Source organism: Rhinoraja longicauda, chromosome 11 (assembly GCF_053455715.1).
Source record: "Rhinoraja longicauda isolate Sanriku21f chromosome 11, sRhiLon1.1, whole genome shotgun sequence".
Taxonomy (NCBI): Eukaryota; Metazoa; Chordata; class Chondrichthyes; order Rajiformes; family Arhynchobatidae; genus Rhinoraja; species Rhinoraja longicauda.
Genome location: NC_135963.1, coordinates 28,091,277 through 28,106,795, shown reverse-complemented (window position 1 = coordinate 28,106,795; position 15,519 = coordinate 28,091,277). Strand labels below are relative to the sequence as shown.

Sequence of the window (15,519 nt, the reverse complement as noted above, 5' to 3'; positions counted from 1 at the left end):
TATTCAAATTGAAAAGGGATTTATCCTGTTTTAGGAAAAGCATAAATTACAATTAATCATCAATAAGCAAATCCTTATGTCTACCATGTGAGGCATATGATACAGTATTGTGACAAAATTGACTGTTAAAGCTCATCATCTCTTCGCAACTGTCATTGGATTTGCTTCATTAGGAGTGCATAATTGCAGATAGCTTGTGTCATAAAGTGTTGCATGAATCTGCCAGGAATCTTTGCTCAAAAATATTGTCATGGAATTGAAACATCATTCTTAATACTCTTTTTGTTCTTACAGCTGCTCAACTCCGGCATTATTCCATCCACTCATTGTTATTGTGTGAATTGTGATAACTTTGCTGTAATATGCACAAATCAAAATGTAAATATTTTGTTCACAGCAACCATGCAAAATTGAATTTAACAATACACTAAAAGCTATCCTTGCAGGTACTGTTTTTAAAAAGAAACAGATAAAAATTCTGAGGAATAATCACAAAGACAACAAAATGTTATGAATTTTAGAGCAGCACAGGGCAAAAGAGAAGAAGCTAGTGCAAAGAAGTAGAAAATGAGTAAACAAAGAACTGCAGATGCTGGTTTACAAATGAAGACACAAAGTGCTGCAATAACTCAGCGGGTCAGGCAGCATCTCTGGAAAACACGAGTAGGTGATGTTTTGGGTCAAGACCAGAATGATTTAGAGGGGAGAAGAAAGCTGGAAGAGAGGAAGGGTAGGACAAAGACGGCAGGTGGATACAGGTGAAGGGGGTTGGATAGGCAGATATTTAGAAAAAGGCCAGAGATTCAATAGCAGAATGTGTGAGACAAAAGGATTGAAGTGTAGTGAATTGTGCAGCTAAAAGAAGGAATGTAGGTGGAAGGGGAGGTGGAGGGGAGACGGGGCATAGCCCAGGTGGGGCAGAAGGGAAAGAGGGAGGGGGAAGAAAGGGAGATGGGAGGTTGTAGTTTGCCCAAAATTGGGTAATTCAATGTTCATATGATTGGGTTGTAAGCTATCCAGGGGGAATATGAGGAGCTGTTCTTCCCGTTAGTCTCGCCTATATATAGGAGGCCACATCGGGAACACCAGGTGATGAGGTCAGAGGAGGTGCATGTGTATCTCTTGTTTCACCTGGAAAGTCTCTTGGGGGAGTCCAAGACCTGGTGCCTGGCCTCAGCATGGAAGTGATCAGCCTGCCAGACTACATTGGCACCTCCCTTCTCATTGGGTTTAATACCAGTGTTGTGATTGTTGCTGAGCTATTGGAGGTGGAGAACTCAAGATGGTCATATGGCAATTGGAAATAAAAAGCTCAACATTCTACCTTCTCTGGATCTGTTTTATTTCCAACTGCAGGGGCAACATCAATTGTCTTGACTTCTCCACTCCTCTTACTTACTCCAATCTCACCCGCTCTGAACGTACAGCCCTCAGCAACAATCCCCTATAATCATTCTGAAGTAGGGTCACTGACTCAAAACATCATCTATCCATGTTCTCCAGAGATGCTGCCTGACGCTGCATTACTCCAGCACCTTGCATCTTTTAATAGAAAATGGGATTTTACATTTATTACAGCAAATTGCATTTTTACTGTCCTACAATTTTCTGTGTTCATTTCCACTGCACAATTCAGTTTTTTAAAAATATTTTATTTAGACAATAGACAATAGACAATAGACAATAAGTGCAGGAGTAGGCCATTCAGCCCTTCGAGCCAGCACCGCCATTCAATGCGATCATGGCTGATCACTCTCAATCAGTACCCCGTTCCTGCCTTCTCCCCATACCCCCTCACTCCGCTATCCTTAAGAGCTCTATCCAGCTCTCTCTTTATTTAAATCAATTTTAAGTTAGTAAAATGGGAGGAATTGAATATTGTCCTAGATTATGCATGGTGGATAAGTTTTAAGGAAACTGCATTTTAAAAATCTAATTCTCTGGTACAGGTTAAACGGCTAATTATAAATTGTTGAAACCAACGTCATAACAGTCATTTATTCCCAATTTCCCTGAAGGAATAGGTCACCTCAGTAACACTTGTTTAGGAATATTTTAGGGAAATTATTTCTCATAATTTAGGACTTATTTGAACTATTTCTATGTTTAAAACAGGTGGCAGTTACTTTATTTAAAACAAATTTGTTGCTCATTAAGAATAGCATTTTAATAAACTGGTATTTATAGCTATATTTTTCCAAGACTACCACATTTATGTTCCCAGGCTTTTGACCTCTGCAAAGCGAAACAGGTCCTTCCTGTCTACTCTAAGTAGATTCCTCATCATTTCAATCTGTCATGATGTGGACTGCAGATATCAAATTCATCAAATATTTGGTCCTGATTGAATGCCACCTGGACCCACAGAGTTCGCAGCAGTCATCAAACATTCATTTACACTAATCCTACATTAATCCCATTTTGAATTTTCCCTCCATTCTCATCATTTTAGCAGCAAAATGGCACAATTGTACAACTGCAACCTTATAGCGCCAGGGACCAGAGTTCAATCCTGACCTCAGATGCTGTCTGCGTGGCGTTCACCTGTTCTCCCTGCAACCGTATGGGTATTCTCCAGGTGTTCCAGGTTTCCTCACACATTCCATAGATGCACAGGTTCATCAATTGATTGGCCTTTGTAAAATTGCCCCTAATGTGGATGAGAAAGTGGGATAAAATGGAACTAGTGTGAACAGATGATTGAGGGCCAATGTGGGCCAAAGGGCCTGTTTCCATGCTGTATATCTGAACTAAACTAAACAAATTCCCCCCAGATTCTACCAGTCATCTAAACATCAGTGGCAATTTATGGTGGTCAATTAGCCTATCACTCCATATATCTTTGGGATGTGGGAGGAAACCAGAAGGGAAATCCACATGGTCAGAGCGGGAATGTGCAAACTCAACACAGACCCAAGGTCAGGACTGAACCCAAGTCACTGGCACTGTGAGACAGCAGCTCAACTGAGTGCACCACTGTGCTGCCTCATGTGGCTTATAATAAAACTATCCCTGCTGACTTTCAAAGGTCTGAGAATCCTTTTCAATTAAGTAAAGTGATGCCTTCTTTATAGGTTTGTCAGCATTGCAAAGCTGCCTGAGGACTGGGTTGCTCGGCTCATCTTCATGGTCAGTGGAATTGGTCATTTTATTGACCTTAGATATTGTTGAAGGCTTGCAGAAGTCATATTAGGCAAGATCCACTACAGCTGAAAAGTAGAGTCTAAGTTACACAGTAACAGTAACAGACAGTAACTTCTTGGCATCTTCACTACTTTAGTACCAAAACCATGTAATAGGAAGACAATTCACCATCTCCAGTTATTCCTCTTGGTCAATATGCAGAGCCCATGATACGATAGCCTCAAAAGACTATCCGGGCAGTAAGCTTCACTATTACAATGTGTCTATATAAGGCCTTCCTTCATTCCTTCCTTCTAATACCTTACTCTCCCCAGTGTTCCTTGTGCTTTAATTGTTCCTTCTCTTACTCCCCAAACTTCTTCCTAGTCAAATATCAAGCTCTCCCAATGACAAGGTTATGAAGGATGCAACAGATGGCGACAATGTTTCTAATCATTTCCGGAAAGCACTGTAGGCAAGGCTATATTGTTGGGGACGATGGGAATATCATAAACGATCCTAGTGGCACTTTCCACTAAGCTCCTGGTGATTTTACAATCAATGTAAAAATACTATGCTACACTAGATAAATCACAGAAAGGAATTGAAGCCAAGGAAGAAAATTCTTCCTGTGCACCATGCTGCCTCTCAAAAAGTACAGATTAGGAATAAAAGAATAATGCAAACTCCTGAAAGTGCAGTTTCAATTGTACAACACTGAAATAAACAGCGTAGGAGGAATACATTTTGAGGTCAAAGAGTGTAATACAAACAATGCATCAGCAGCCAATTCAGTTGCAGTGAGTTAATAAATAAATGAAGTTTCCGATCCTGCATCAAGTGTGGGAAAGCGCCTTAAAAAAAAAAGCGCCTTAGAGGCAAACAAAGAAGAAATTATAAATGGGAATTAAAAATGGCCATGGTGTTAAAACAAATATTTTAATCTGTTTTCACTGTGAAATGTACAATGAGTGTTATAGAAAAAGCGAGAAACAAAGGATTTATTACCAGTAGGAAAAAAACTAATATCATGAAAGGGAAAGTGCTGGAAAAAAAATTAAGATTAAGAGATGAATCTCATAGACTGCATCCCAAGGTTCTAAAAAAAGCAGGAGCGATAATCTTTCAAGATGATATCCAGCATAACATTTCACATTTCACTCAGTCCTTTCATTAAAAGGATACAGGCTTCTTCAGTGTAAGGAACTGTGCTGGTAGTTCCTCCTACAACATAACTGTAAAAGGAAACTTCCAGCGTGTAGCAATAGGATGTGTCATCCAGAAGACCACCAAGGAAACGGCGTCCTGTGCCTGCCTTCAGAGCATCCCGATTAAAGCAAGTACTAGACTAAAAAAAAATTAACATGAAGAATTTTAGACCAAATCACTGGAGGTAATGCCATCACTGTCGCATTGCACAGCACAACAATGGTCTGATATTTCACACTTTCATGAACTCAATGTAAATTGAGTCACACCTCTAATGAACAGATTACAACAGCAGAAGTTCTACAGCAAAATAATTGATATATGAGCAAAAGACAAAACTGCAGGAGGAACTCAGTTCCTAAAGCAGCATTTGTGGAGACAAGGGTATTGTCAATCTTTTGGGTCCAAGCATTGCATTAAGACTTGATGGAGCATTTTGATCCAAAGATTGAGCATTTCTTGACAACTACAGATGCTGCCTGACCTGATGAGTTCTGACAGCAATTTGTTTTTTTCCTCCAGATTCTAGAATCTTCTTTGAACTATGAAACTGGAAAATTTTATTTGCAATGTAAATTACGTCTAAAAAAGTTTGTGCAAAAATGTAAAACTGCTCAGGAGTATAAAGGTCAGTGAATTTTTTTTGATTATTATGTGATTCTTTTGAAACCTTTTACTTATCCAAGAGTTACCAACATCAGCCATAATAAGATGGGCGGCACGGTTGCTTGGCGGTAGAGCTACTGCCTTGCAACGCCAGAGACCCGGGTTTGATCCTGACCTGGGCTGCTTGTCTCTACAAGCTGGAACAATTCAACTCTTGTGAAGTACAACTGCTTGTGAATGTAGCATTAATTAATTCAATCTCCATAATGCTCCTTTTTGTACGTGTTTGTACGTTCTCCCCATGACCTGGGTGGGTTTTCTCCAAGATCCTTGGTTTCCTCCCACATACGGGTTTGTAGGTTAATTGGCTTAGTATTAATATGTAAATTGTCCCTGGAATGTGTAGGATAGTGTTAGTGTGCAAGGATTGCTAGTCGGTGTGGACTCGGTGGGCCGAAGGGCCTGTTTCCATGCTGTATCTCTAAACTAAACTAAACTAAACAAAACTAAACAAAGAAAGTTGATAGATATCTGGACACATAAGTATCAAGGAGCAACGTGAAAGAGTGGAAATATGATATGTATATAGACGATAACCGAAGATCATATTGAACGGAGGAGCAAACCTCAAGGACTGAAAGGCCTATATTGCTTTGGTTTTTAATGTTTCAACATTTTGTTAACCAGCTTTAATTAATTTAAATAACTTCTTTATGTAGTCTAGTCTTTACAACATTTAATTTGTTTAATTCCTAGCTTTTTTGGAAGTATGATTCTGATTATGTTTTGAACTTACTGTAAATTATACTTTTATAGCCAATACATTTTTGGTAGAAGCATTTTAAAACTATTTGCTTCCCTTCAAAAAAATGAAAATAATTTATTCAAAGGATATTCATATACTATATTAGACTGTCAATAAATGATGATTTTTTTAAATTTACCAAAATTATATCTCCAGAAGGCCAAAGTTTTGTTCAAATAATACCATAAGGCATTCTTTAAAAAAACATTTTCCTTTCAGGCACTGAAGCCTGATCACATCTGTTAGATTTGCTGTTGTCGGAGATTTCAAACAGCCAACCTAACCCAAGGGAATAAGAAAATAAAAAGTAAACTGCATTTATCATCCACCAACTGCTAAAATTAATTTAAAAATAGGTATCATGAATTTCATAATGTTATTTCATGGTGTTTATTATTGTGCTGTAATGTTTGATATGCTTTTTATGTCAGAGAATAACTATCTCAATTTATTTTAAGAAGAAAACAAGATTTTTCAACATATATCCATGATTGTGATAAAATCCAGCCCTGATCTTAATGAAAGAAATATTTACGCGATAGGAATTAAAGCAGATTATTGCAGATGGCAGAAATGTATACAGAGAATAATTCTAATGGCTTCTTTAAGGATATTCAAATGAAATCATATTATAAAGGAATTGCAATAAATATCTAAGCTGGGATAATTCAACTCTTGTGAAGTACAACTGCTTGTGAATGTAGCATTAATTAATTCAATCTCCATAATACTCCTTTTTGTTTTTAATGTGTTGCTAAGACCAGACAATGTAATTACATATAAGGTGTCATTCCTTTTAAAAGAAAGTCCTCAAATTAATTTCTATAGATAAATAATATTACATTCACAGAGAAAAGCATTATCAGCAAAAGGCAATTTTAACATGTTTACAGCTATTTTGCACAATAAAATGGCCCCGCTTTCATGGAAATACACCAGGAGCATTTTTCATGACCAGTAGAGATAGGCAGGGAGCTGAGGCACACAAGAAACTACTCAACAACTTAACCAGGGAGATTTAAAGTGTATGATTGCCATCAGTCCAATTTCCATGAATTTGACTTTAATTTCAATTGTTCACGTTTCACAGTTTACAGCTTTTAAATAAGGAAAGAGAGAATGCACGTGTGTGAGGGAGAGAGGATGGTGGGATGAGTGTTGGTATATTTTCTCACAGCCGTCCAAGTTTATGCAGTGAAGCAACAGAATGCAGAGATCAAAAACTGGCATTGTGCCACGGTTTAAATCTGAAAAGTTATATTCTCCATGAGGAATATCAAATGTATTTCTTTAATTCAAGAAGGGGTGGACAGGGAAAGCAGGAAACTACAAGCCAATTAGGTTCTAAAAACCTAAAAGGGAAAATGGTAAGTTATTATTAAAGATATTATAGCAGGGCATGGAAGAAAGGTAATCAGGGTAATCAGTCAAATTTAATATTGCTTGCTTCAAGGGAAATCATATATGACAAATTTATTAGTGTTCTTCGAAATAGTAGCAGGTGCTATGAATAGAAAGGAATAATTTGACAAGGTGCCATATCAGAGATTATTGCAGAAAACGAAAGCTTGCATTGTAGGAAGTGTCATATTTCTGTGAATAGTAGATTAGTTGACGAGAGAAGATGCAGAAATACATGCAAGGATTTTTTTGGGTTGGCCAAATATAACAGGTAGTATGCCAAAATATTCAGTACTAGGGCATCAATCTTTTACCATTTATATAAATGGCTTGGATGGACAGTTGCTAAATTTCCTGATGCCACAAAGATAGCGAGGAAATTGTATGGAGGTCATAAGAAGGACGTGAATGATAATAGATAAGTTAAGGGAATGGGGAATAATCTGGCAGATAGATCTTGAGTATAATGTGGGAAATATGAAATTGTTTTGGCAGGAAAGGTATCAAAGAAGCATATTATCCTGAGGATGAGAGATTGCAGAGGGATCTGAGTACTAGTGCATGATTTGCAAAAGGCTAGTAGACAGGTACAGCATGTAATTTGTGGCATCTTCATCAAAAGGTGGTAGAAACAGAGTATTAAAATATTTTTAAGCTTATGGTAAATAGGTACTTGATAAACAAGGGGCTGAACAGTTAGCACAGGTTGATGAGAATGCCCAGTTGAGTTTACAGTCAGATCAGCATGTTCTTATTAAATGTTCAAATCAAGTGGTTAACTCCTGCTCCAAATTTGTATATTACGTGATCAAATTTTCTTTATAATCTACTTTACATTCTTGATCTACTGCTGATTGGCACAGATAGTACTCGGGTATAGTCAGTGGCTCCTTAAATCTGCAATGTTATGGAATTCTGTCCCCTGCCACCATGGCCTCTTTACCTTTTTGTTTTTCTTTTTACTCCAAAAAACCCTGCACTTTGACAAAGTTCTGTCCCTGCATCTCATTATGTGGTTTGATATATTTTGACTGGTAACATGCCTGCAAAGTATTAAGCAATTTTAACGGAAGCTACTGTTATTATTCAATCTACCTAAAAGATTCAATAATCATTGCTGCAGGAGGTCACAGTACTATTATGTCAAACACAGCTCTTATCTCTCTGTCACAGAAGTGACTCTGTGCCTGCAAAGTCAGCAAGGGACAGAACAGAGACCAAAGATTAATGGGAATTGATCTTTGAGTTCATTAACATAGTCAGCATGAGCTTATCCAACCATTGACTACTAAAATCAATGAAGGGCAAAATCAGGTGGGATATACTTTGAACCTTTGACCCAAACTCATTTAATTGTCATCAGGGTTAGTTTAAAATAAGGGGAAATCATTTTAGACTTTTCCGAGTGGATCATAGAAAATGAATTGGTTCAAATTTCAGAATATTTTATTGCATATCAATTTTTTAATTTTCTCAACAACCTTTTTTTCTTATTTTCTAGACTGCTGTACTTTCTAATATATTGACACCATCGCCAAGATGGTGCAGTATTAATAGGATTTAGTGGGCTGCAAGTATAAACCACTAGCATAGTTTTTCTCCCCTTAAAGTAAAATAGCCACATTTCAATGATATGTCCAATCTAGCAGTCAAATCTTTATGCCCAGGGAATTTTCAAGTTGCAATTTACATATTAAACATTCATCTGGTAATACAGCCATATCCATAAATATCCCCTGTGAAAGTCTTGGTACATCTCCAAAGGATCTGTCAAAACATTTCATGGAAAATAGACTGGCTTGCAAAGCTTATTATGAAGAGAAGCAGCTGTGTGCATATTGTAATATGATTTTTGTGCAATAATATTGTTGATAAAGAAAACAGGAAAATGCAAGAAGTCTGCAATTCTTTTCTCTGGCTATTCCTGACATGCTAGCTCAAGGGGACACCTGGACATGCACAGTGGTATTCAACTTTGGAAGCAATTCTGGAAGTTCACATCACTTATGCAATCTCAGCCCTTCTGCTAGGTAAAATAGTCTGCATGTGAGACCTGCTTTAATGCAGTTAAAGAGGTCCAGGCTGAGTAAATCTCATATAATTGAGTCTGACATTGGTAGCCTGCCTTTGGTCGGTCCCCTTTAAAATACATAAGCAATGGCTCACCCTTGCAAATCTTCTTATCCTCTCCGATTAATCATGAGCCTGCCCTTTATCCCACCAATCAATCACAATTCTCCTCAATAACCTGACAGATCCACAATAGTCCTGAAATTTCTACCACTACCTAATATTTTGTAACCAGCCTCTCAACATTACAACAAAAATAGCTGCCACATTTGTGCTGCCACTAATCATCATTTAAATAGTGAGTATAGGTAAGCATTTTTGTTTATTTTTCTTTATTTTAATATATTTTTATATTCTAATCAATTAATAATAGCATTCAAGTATCTTAAATAAATTTACGAATTTTAATTTATTTCCAAGTATCTCTAATCACTGGCGATATTAGCCTTTTGAGGGCATTAGGACAGAACAAGGGTGGTGTTATTTCCTGCTGTTTGCAGCCTGGCTATCCCTTGCAGACATACCTAGCAGAATGGACCTGATGGTGACATTGAGACTGCTGTTCAATAAGTCTGTCTCACACTTTCTGCTTTAATCTCTGGTCTTTGTTCCAACTATCCATCGTTTTAAAAAAAACCTCTACTGTGCCCACCTATTACCTGCCAAGCTTTGCCCTGCCTCTCCGTGCTTTCAACAACCTCCCCCCCCCCCCACCCCCCCTCCACCCACCTCCAATCAGTTTGAAAAAGGGTCCTAACCCAGAACATCACCTATCCTTATTCTCCAGAGATGCTGCCTGACCCACTGAGTTACTACAGCATTTTATGTCCTTTTTTTGTCTGTAAGGATTAGTTTGCTATGAATCGTGATTTACTCTATAAAAACAGAAAATGCTATTTCTCAACAAGGTAAAGCAGCATCTGTGGAAAGAGAAACAGTTAATCCTTCAGTTCAAGGACCTGTCATTTGGAAAAGAGAAAAAGACATGCTAATTTTTAGGAGGTTATAGATTCATAGAGTCATAGAGTGTGGAAACAGGCCCTTCTGTCCAACTTGCCCACACCATGTCCCATCTACACTGATGTAGGTCCATATCCCTCATGTGGTCCATATCCCTCCAAACCTGTCCTATCCATGTACCTGTTTAACTGTTTTTTTGTAAATGTTGGGATAGTCCCTGCCTCAACAAGCTCATCTGGCAGCTTATTCCGTACACCCACCACCCTTTGTGTGAAAAATTAGAAGATGAGGCAGTAATGTGTAGGTCACAGGAAATATCTTTGAAAGTTTGAGCCCAAGTGAGTTAATGGGGGCAGTTTTGAGCACACAAAACTACTTTGAATAATGTGTTATGAATGACAAGGATGCAGCCTTTACATGTGTAAAAAATAGATAATATTTTAGAACTGGACAAAGATCCATTCACCTGCAATGTTAACTCGTAACACTTCATATTGTATGCAGATCCTTTTTTTGAAGATGTAACTAGGAAAATTGGCAGGGGAGAGCCGATGGAGTCGAAAGTACCTCGACTTTCAGAAAGCCGTCGACAAGGTCCCACATAGGAGATTGGTGGGCAAAATTAGAGCACATGGTATTGGAGGTAGGGTACTGACATGGATAGAAAGTTGGTTGACAGACAGAAAGCAAAGAGTGGGGATAAATGGGTCCCTTTCAGAATGGCAGGCAGTGACTAGTGGGGTACCACAAGGCTCGGTGTTGGGACCGCAGCTATTTACAATATACATCAATGACTTGGATGAAGGGATTAAAAGTACCATTAGCAAATTTGCCGATGATACAAAGCTAGGTGGCAGTGTGAACTGTGAGGAAGATGCTATGAGGTTGCAGGGTGACTTGGACAGGTTGTGTGAGTGGGCGGATGCATGGCAGATGCAGTTTAATGTAGATAAGTGTGAGGTTATCCACTTTGGTGGTAAGAATAGGAAGGCAGATTATTATCTGAATGGTGTCAAGTTAGGAAAAGGGGACGTACAACGTGATCTGGGTGTCTTAGTGCATCAGTCACTGAAAGGAAACATGCAGGTACAGCAGGCAGTGAAGAAAGCCAATGGAATGTTGGCCTTCATAACAAGAGGAGTTGAGTGTAGGAGCAAAGAGGTCCTTCTGCAGTTGTACAGGGCCCTAGTGAGACCGCACCTGGAGTACTGTGTGCAGTTTTGGTCTCCAAATTTGAGGAAGGATATTCTTGCTATTGAGGGCGTGCAGCGTAGGTTTACTAGGTTAATTCCCGGAATGGCGGGACTGTCATATGTTGAAAGACTGGAGCGACTAGGCTTGTATACACTGAAATTTAGAAGGATAAGAGGGGATCTTATCGAAACATATAAGATTATTAAGGGGTTGGACACGTTAGAGGCAGGAAGCATGTTCCCAATGTTGGGGGAGTCCAGAACCAGGGGCCACAGTTTAAGAATAAGGGGTAGGCCATTTAGAACAGAGATGAGGAAAAACTTTTTTAGTCAGAGAGTTGTGAATCTGTGGAATTCTCTGCCTCAGAGAGCAGTGGAGGCCAATTCTCAATACATTCAAGAGAGAGCTAGATAGAGCTCTTAAGGATAGTGGAGTCAGGGGGTATGGGGAGAAAGCAGGAACGAGGTACTGATTGAGAATGATCAGCCATGATCACATTGAATGGCGGTGCTGGCTCGAAGGGTCGAATGGCCTACTCCTGCACCTATTGTCTATTGATACACCGCCACCCAATGATTTGAACACTGAATTTGCTCATTTCGGGTAAGCATTCCCTTATCTCTGTTCTTCTGGTCCATCCTCAGTCCTCTCATTTTTGTTCCAACAGTTTGCTTTTTGCTCCAGATTCCGGCATCTGCATTCTTTTGAGTGTCCCCACATTAATCATGTTTCTCTTTCCACAGATCTTGTCTAATGTTTCCAGTATTTTCTGTTTTTATTCCAGATTCTCAGCATCTACAGTCTATGATTTAATTTTACAATTTATTTTTAAAATGTTTTTGCAATGATGAGCTTGGGAGTCTGGTCAAACAAGAGATGCAATGGTCTGTCCATCACCTTTTAAATGCTTCTGTGAACTGGTCCCATATTCTACATGTGGACATAAGGTTCAAGAGGAGCTCCAAAATTTTTAATTAATTGTGGGGGTTGGCAGCTATAAAAAATTGCCTTTCTGGTGAAATTCCAAACAGAAGAACCTATTACCTACTGCATGATTATTATATATTTCATGTTGTGACATTCTTTATGTCCCAACATTACAGAAGTGAAATTTATATTAATTTATGTAATTTCTGATTTTTATAAATTATCCATTGATATATAAGACATAAAGATTTCAGCAAGCAAGGAAATGGGCAGAGAACATCTTATTTCTATTCATGGCCAGCTTGAATATGGAGTTACTAAGATGACCTAAAATTGAAAACATTTTATGTCTGATATTATGTTTTGCATAAAAATTAAAAAAATATCAAGGGTATCAGAAAAAGACAAATTCATTAAACTAGCTCAGCAGATTTTGGATCCTTTGACATAAATATATTTGGCTAATATTTTATAGATCAACAAGAATAAGAGAGCAGAATAGCCGATTCTGTCATCCATTTAATGAGAATGCAGGAGATATTGAAATACTATATTTAATAGGTGTATTAACATTTTTATGGAGACAGGTTTATTAAATTGTTACTCAATAAACAGAGGCCTCGAAATTCCTACAACCTGAGGAGTAGAAGATGTATGTTGGATGCAGGCAGACATTTTGCAAACAACTTATTACACTATAATTCTGTATAATTAACCTTAATATATATTTTGGAGGGTGGAGCTTGAAGAGGATAGAGGGATTAGGTCTGCACTATGATCAGAGGAAAGGAAGCAAGAGGTTTATGGTGTGTTTGAGGTTGGGAATGGGGATGGCAGATTATATGGGATTGGAATCAGAGCCCTATGTAGGCGGCACGGTAGCGCAGCGGTAGAGTTGCTGCTTTACAGCTAATGCAGCGCCGGAGACTCAGGTTCGATCCTGACTACGGGTGCTGCACTGTAAGGAGTTTGTACGTTCTCCCCGTGACCTGCGTGGGTTTTCTCCGAGATCTTCGGTTTCCTCCCACACTCCAAAGACGTACAGGTATGTAGGTTAATTGGCTGGGTAAATGTAAAAATTGTCCCTAGTGGGTGTAGGATAGTGTTAATGTACGGGGATCGCTGGGCGGCACGGACTTGGAGGGCCGAAAAGGCCTGTTTCCGGTTGTATATATATGATATATGATATGATATAGGGGCAACAGCCAGAGAGATTGGAGCTTAGTTCAGGGGGTGATTAGGTAAATAGATATAGAATGCGATAGTTAGAGATTGAGGTCTCTGGTGGGGACTTTGATGGATCATGCGATTAATGGATAGAGAATAGGAGGCCTGGGAGATCAGGTCACGAGCTTGGATTTTGGTGTTTGGAGACTGGCCCTCAGAACAGCGGTTCAGAGAGGGTTGTTAACAAAATCAGTTGTGGGGGCAGGGTGAGGATGATGCAGCACTGGTGGGTCTATAACAATAAAATGTAAGAATGGAACTCGCCTGATAATCCTTCAGACAAGGGGATTGCTGGATAAACATAGTTGACCCAATGATGGTTTCTCTAAGAAAAACTTAGTCTATGTTCTCCTAGGAGAAGCTATTATTGGGTCAACTAATTTCTCCTGCAGTGTATAAAAAAGAGCAATAGAGGGAATTATATCATCTCAGGAGCTACTGATATGATAATCATATGAGAACACAATGGTATCTTATGGCTGGGTTCATAAGATCATAAATGATAGGAGCAGAAATAGGCCATTCAGCCCATCAAGTCTACTCCACTGTTCAATCATGGCTTATCTATCTGTCCCTCCTAACCCCATTCTCCTGCCTGCTCCCCATAACCTCTGACACCCATACTAATCAAGAATCTATCTATCTCTGCCTTAAAAATATCCACTGACTTGGCCTCCACAGCCGTCTGTGGCAAAGAATTCACAGATTCACCACCCTCTGACTAAAGAAATTCCTCCTCTTCTTCCTAAAATAACGTCCTTTAATTCTGAGGCTATGACCTCTAGTCCTAGACTCTCCCATTAGTGGAAACATTCTCTCTACATCCAAGTTCACAGTCAAATTTCCAGAATGCTGCTAAGTGACTCAGAAATGATCATTATTGCAAATTGTTTGGAAAACAAAAAACTGTTGCGTAATGCTGATACACTGGATACACAAGATACACTGGAGGCATGTAATTTAGCTCATTAGCATTACTTCAGGCCAGTGCTTTAAACAACATTAGTAGTATATTTTCTGTTATCAAGTTTACATTTTTCTGAAAAATAACATCTTGATCAAACCTTCCAAAATACAATGATCATTCAATGCAAAAGGTTTCCAAACACATTCTTTCCTAAAGTTATGAATTAATTGAGAGAGAATTACTTTAGCAATGATGTATTGTGAAACATAGTAATTGGTTAAGAATAAAATATTATCCAAAATATGGATAAAACTATATTGGAGTATGGATAAGAATGTTTTGTCTGATGAAGTGAAACCAAATCTATAAAAATCTTATCTACTTCGAATAACAATTCTACGAATTAAAGGAAACCCTCTTACAAATGAAAAGTCCTCTGCATTTTGACAAAGAAGCTTGGGAAAGATTGCTTGCCTCTGGAACCTCTCCTCATCCTCAAAGATGTTTCCATACATAAATCCATTCATCATAGTTGAATGAGCATGGATGTCAATGTAAAATTCCATGCTTGCTTTCTGTTGGAGAGGATAAAAGTCAATGCATATCATATGCAACTTGAAAATTACTAAACCAGTTCCAAGGGTGTAATATTTCATAAAAAGACTTTAACTTTGCCACTCTGAATAAATAAAGGTCAAGGTTTCAGGAAATTAATCCAAATAGGAATCAAAACAAACAGTGATAACAGGTTGGCTGTAAAATCTGAGAATGGTATGGTGTATAAATTTAATGGGAGTGCTGTTGTTGATGTGATAATGATATCAGCACTCAGTGGTATCGTGTGCTAGATTCATATTAGACTTTTATGGTTTGTGGTGAATTATAGAATCTACAATAGATAGTTTATAGAATCATCTTAATTCCCAAATGTGGTACTTGTGCATCAGCTGCAGACATAATTTGCTGAAATAGTAAGTACCTGCAAAGCGGTAGGTTGCTGGGGATAATGTGCCTACTTTTATTCAACGAGCCAAATAGTAACATTTATTATGAAAACAAAATAATTTTACGCAAAATACACCAAAAATCC

General features: G+C 38.3%; 1 protein-coding gene across 1 annotated transcript in view; it reads right to left on the bottom strand.

Moving 5' to 3' along the window:
- agbl4 (AGBL carboxypeptidase 4) overlaps positions 1–15,519 on the bottom strand; it is a 318,402-nt gene that overhangs the window by 45,980 nt on the left and 256,903 nt on the right. Inside the window, exons 10-11 of the mRNA XM_078408101.1 lie at positions 14,852–15,004; positions 4,309–4,471 (exon numbers count right to left, since the gene is read on the bottom strand). Of these exons, the coding sequence (XP_078264227.1) occupies positions 4,309–4,471; positions 14,852–15,004 (316 nt within the window). The remainder of the gene's footprint in view (positions 1–4,308; positions 4,472–14,851; positions 15,005–15,519) is intronic.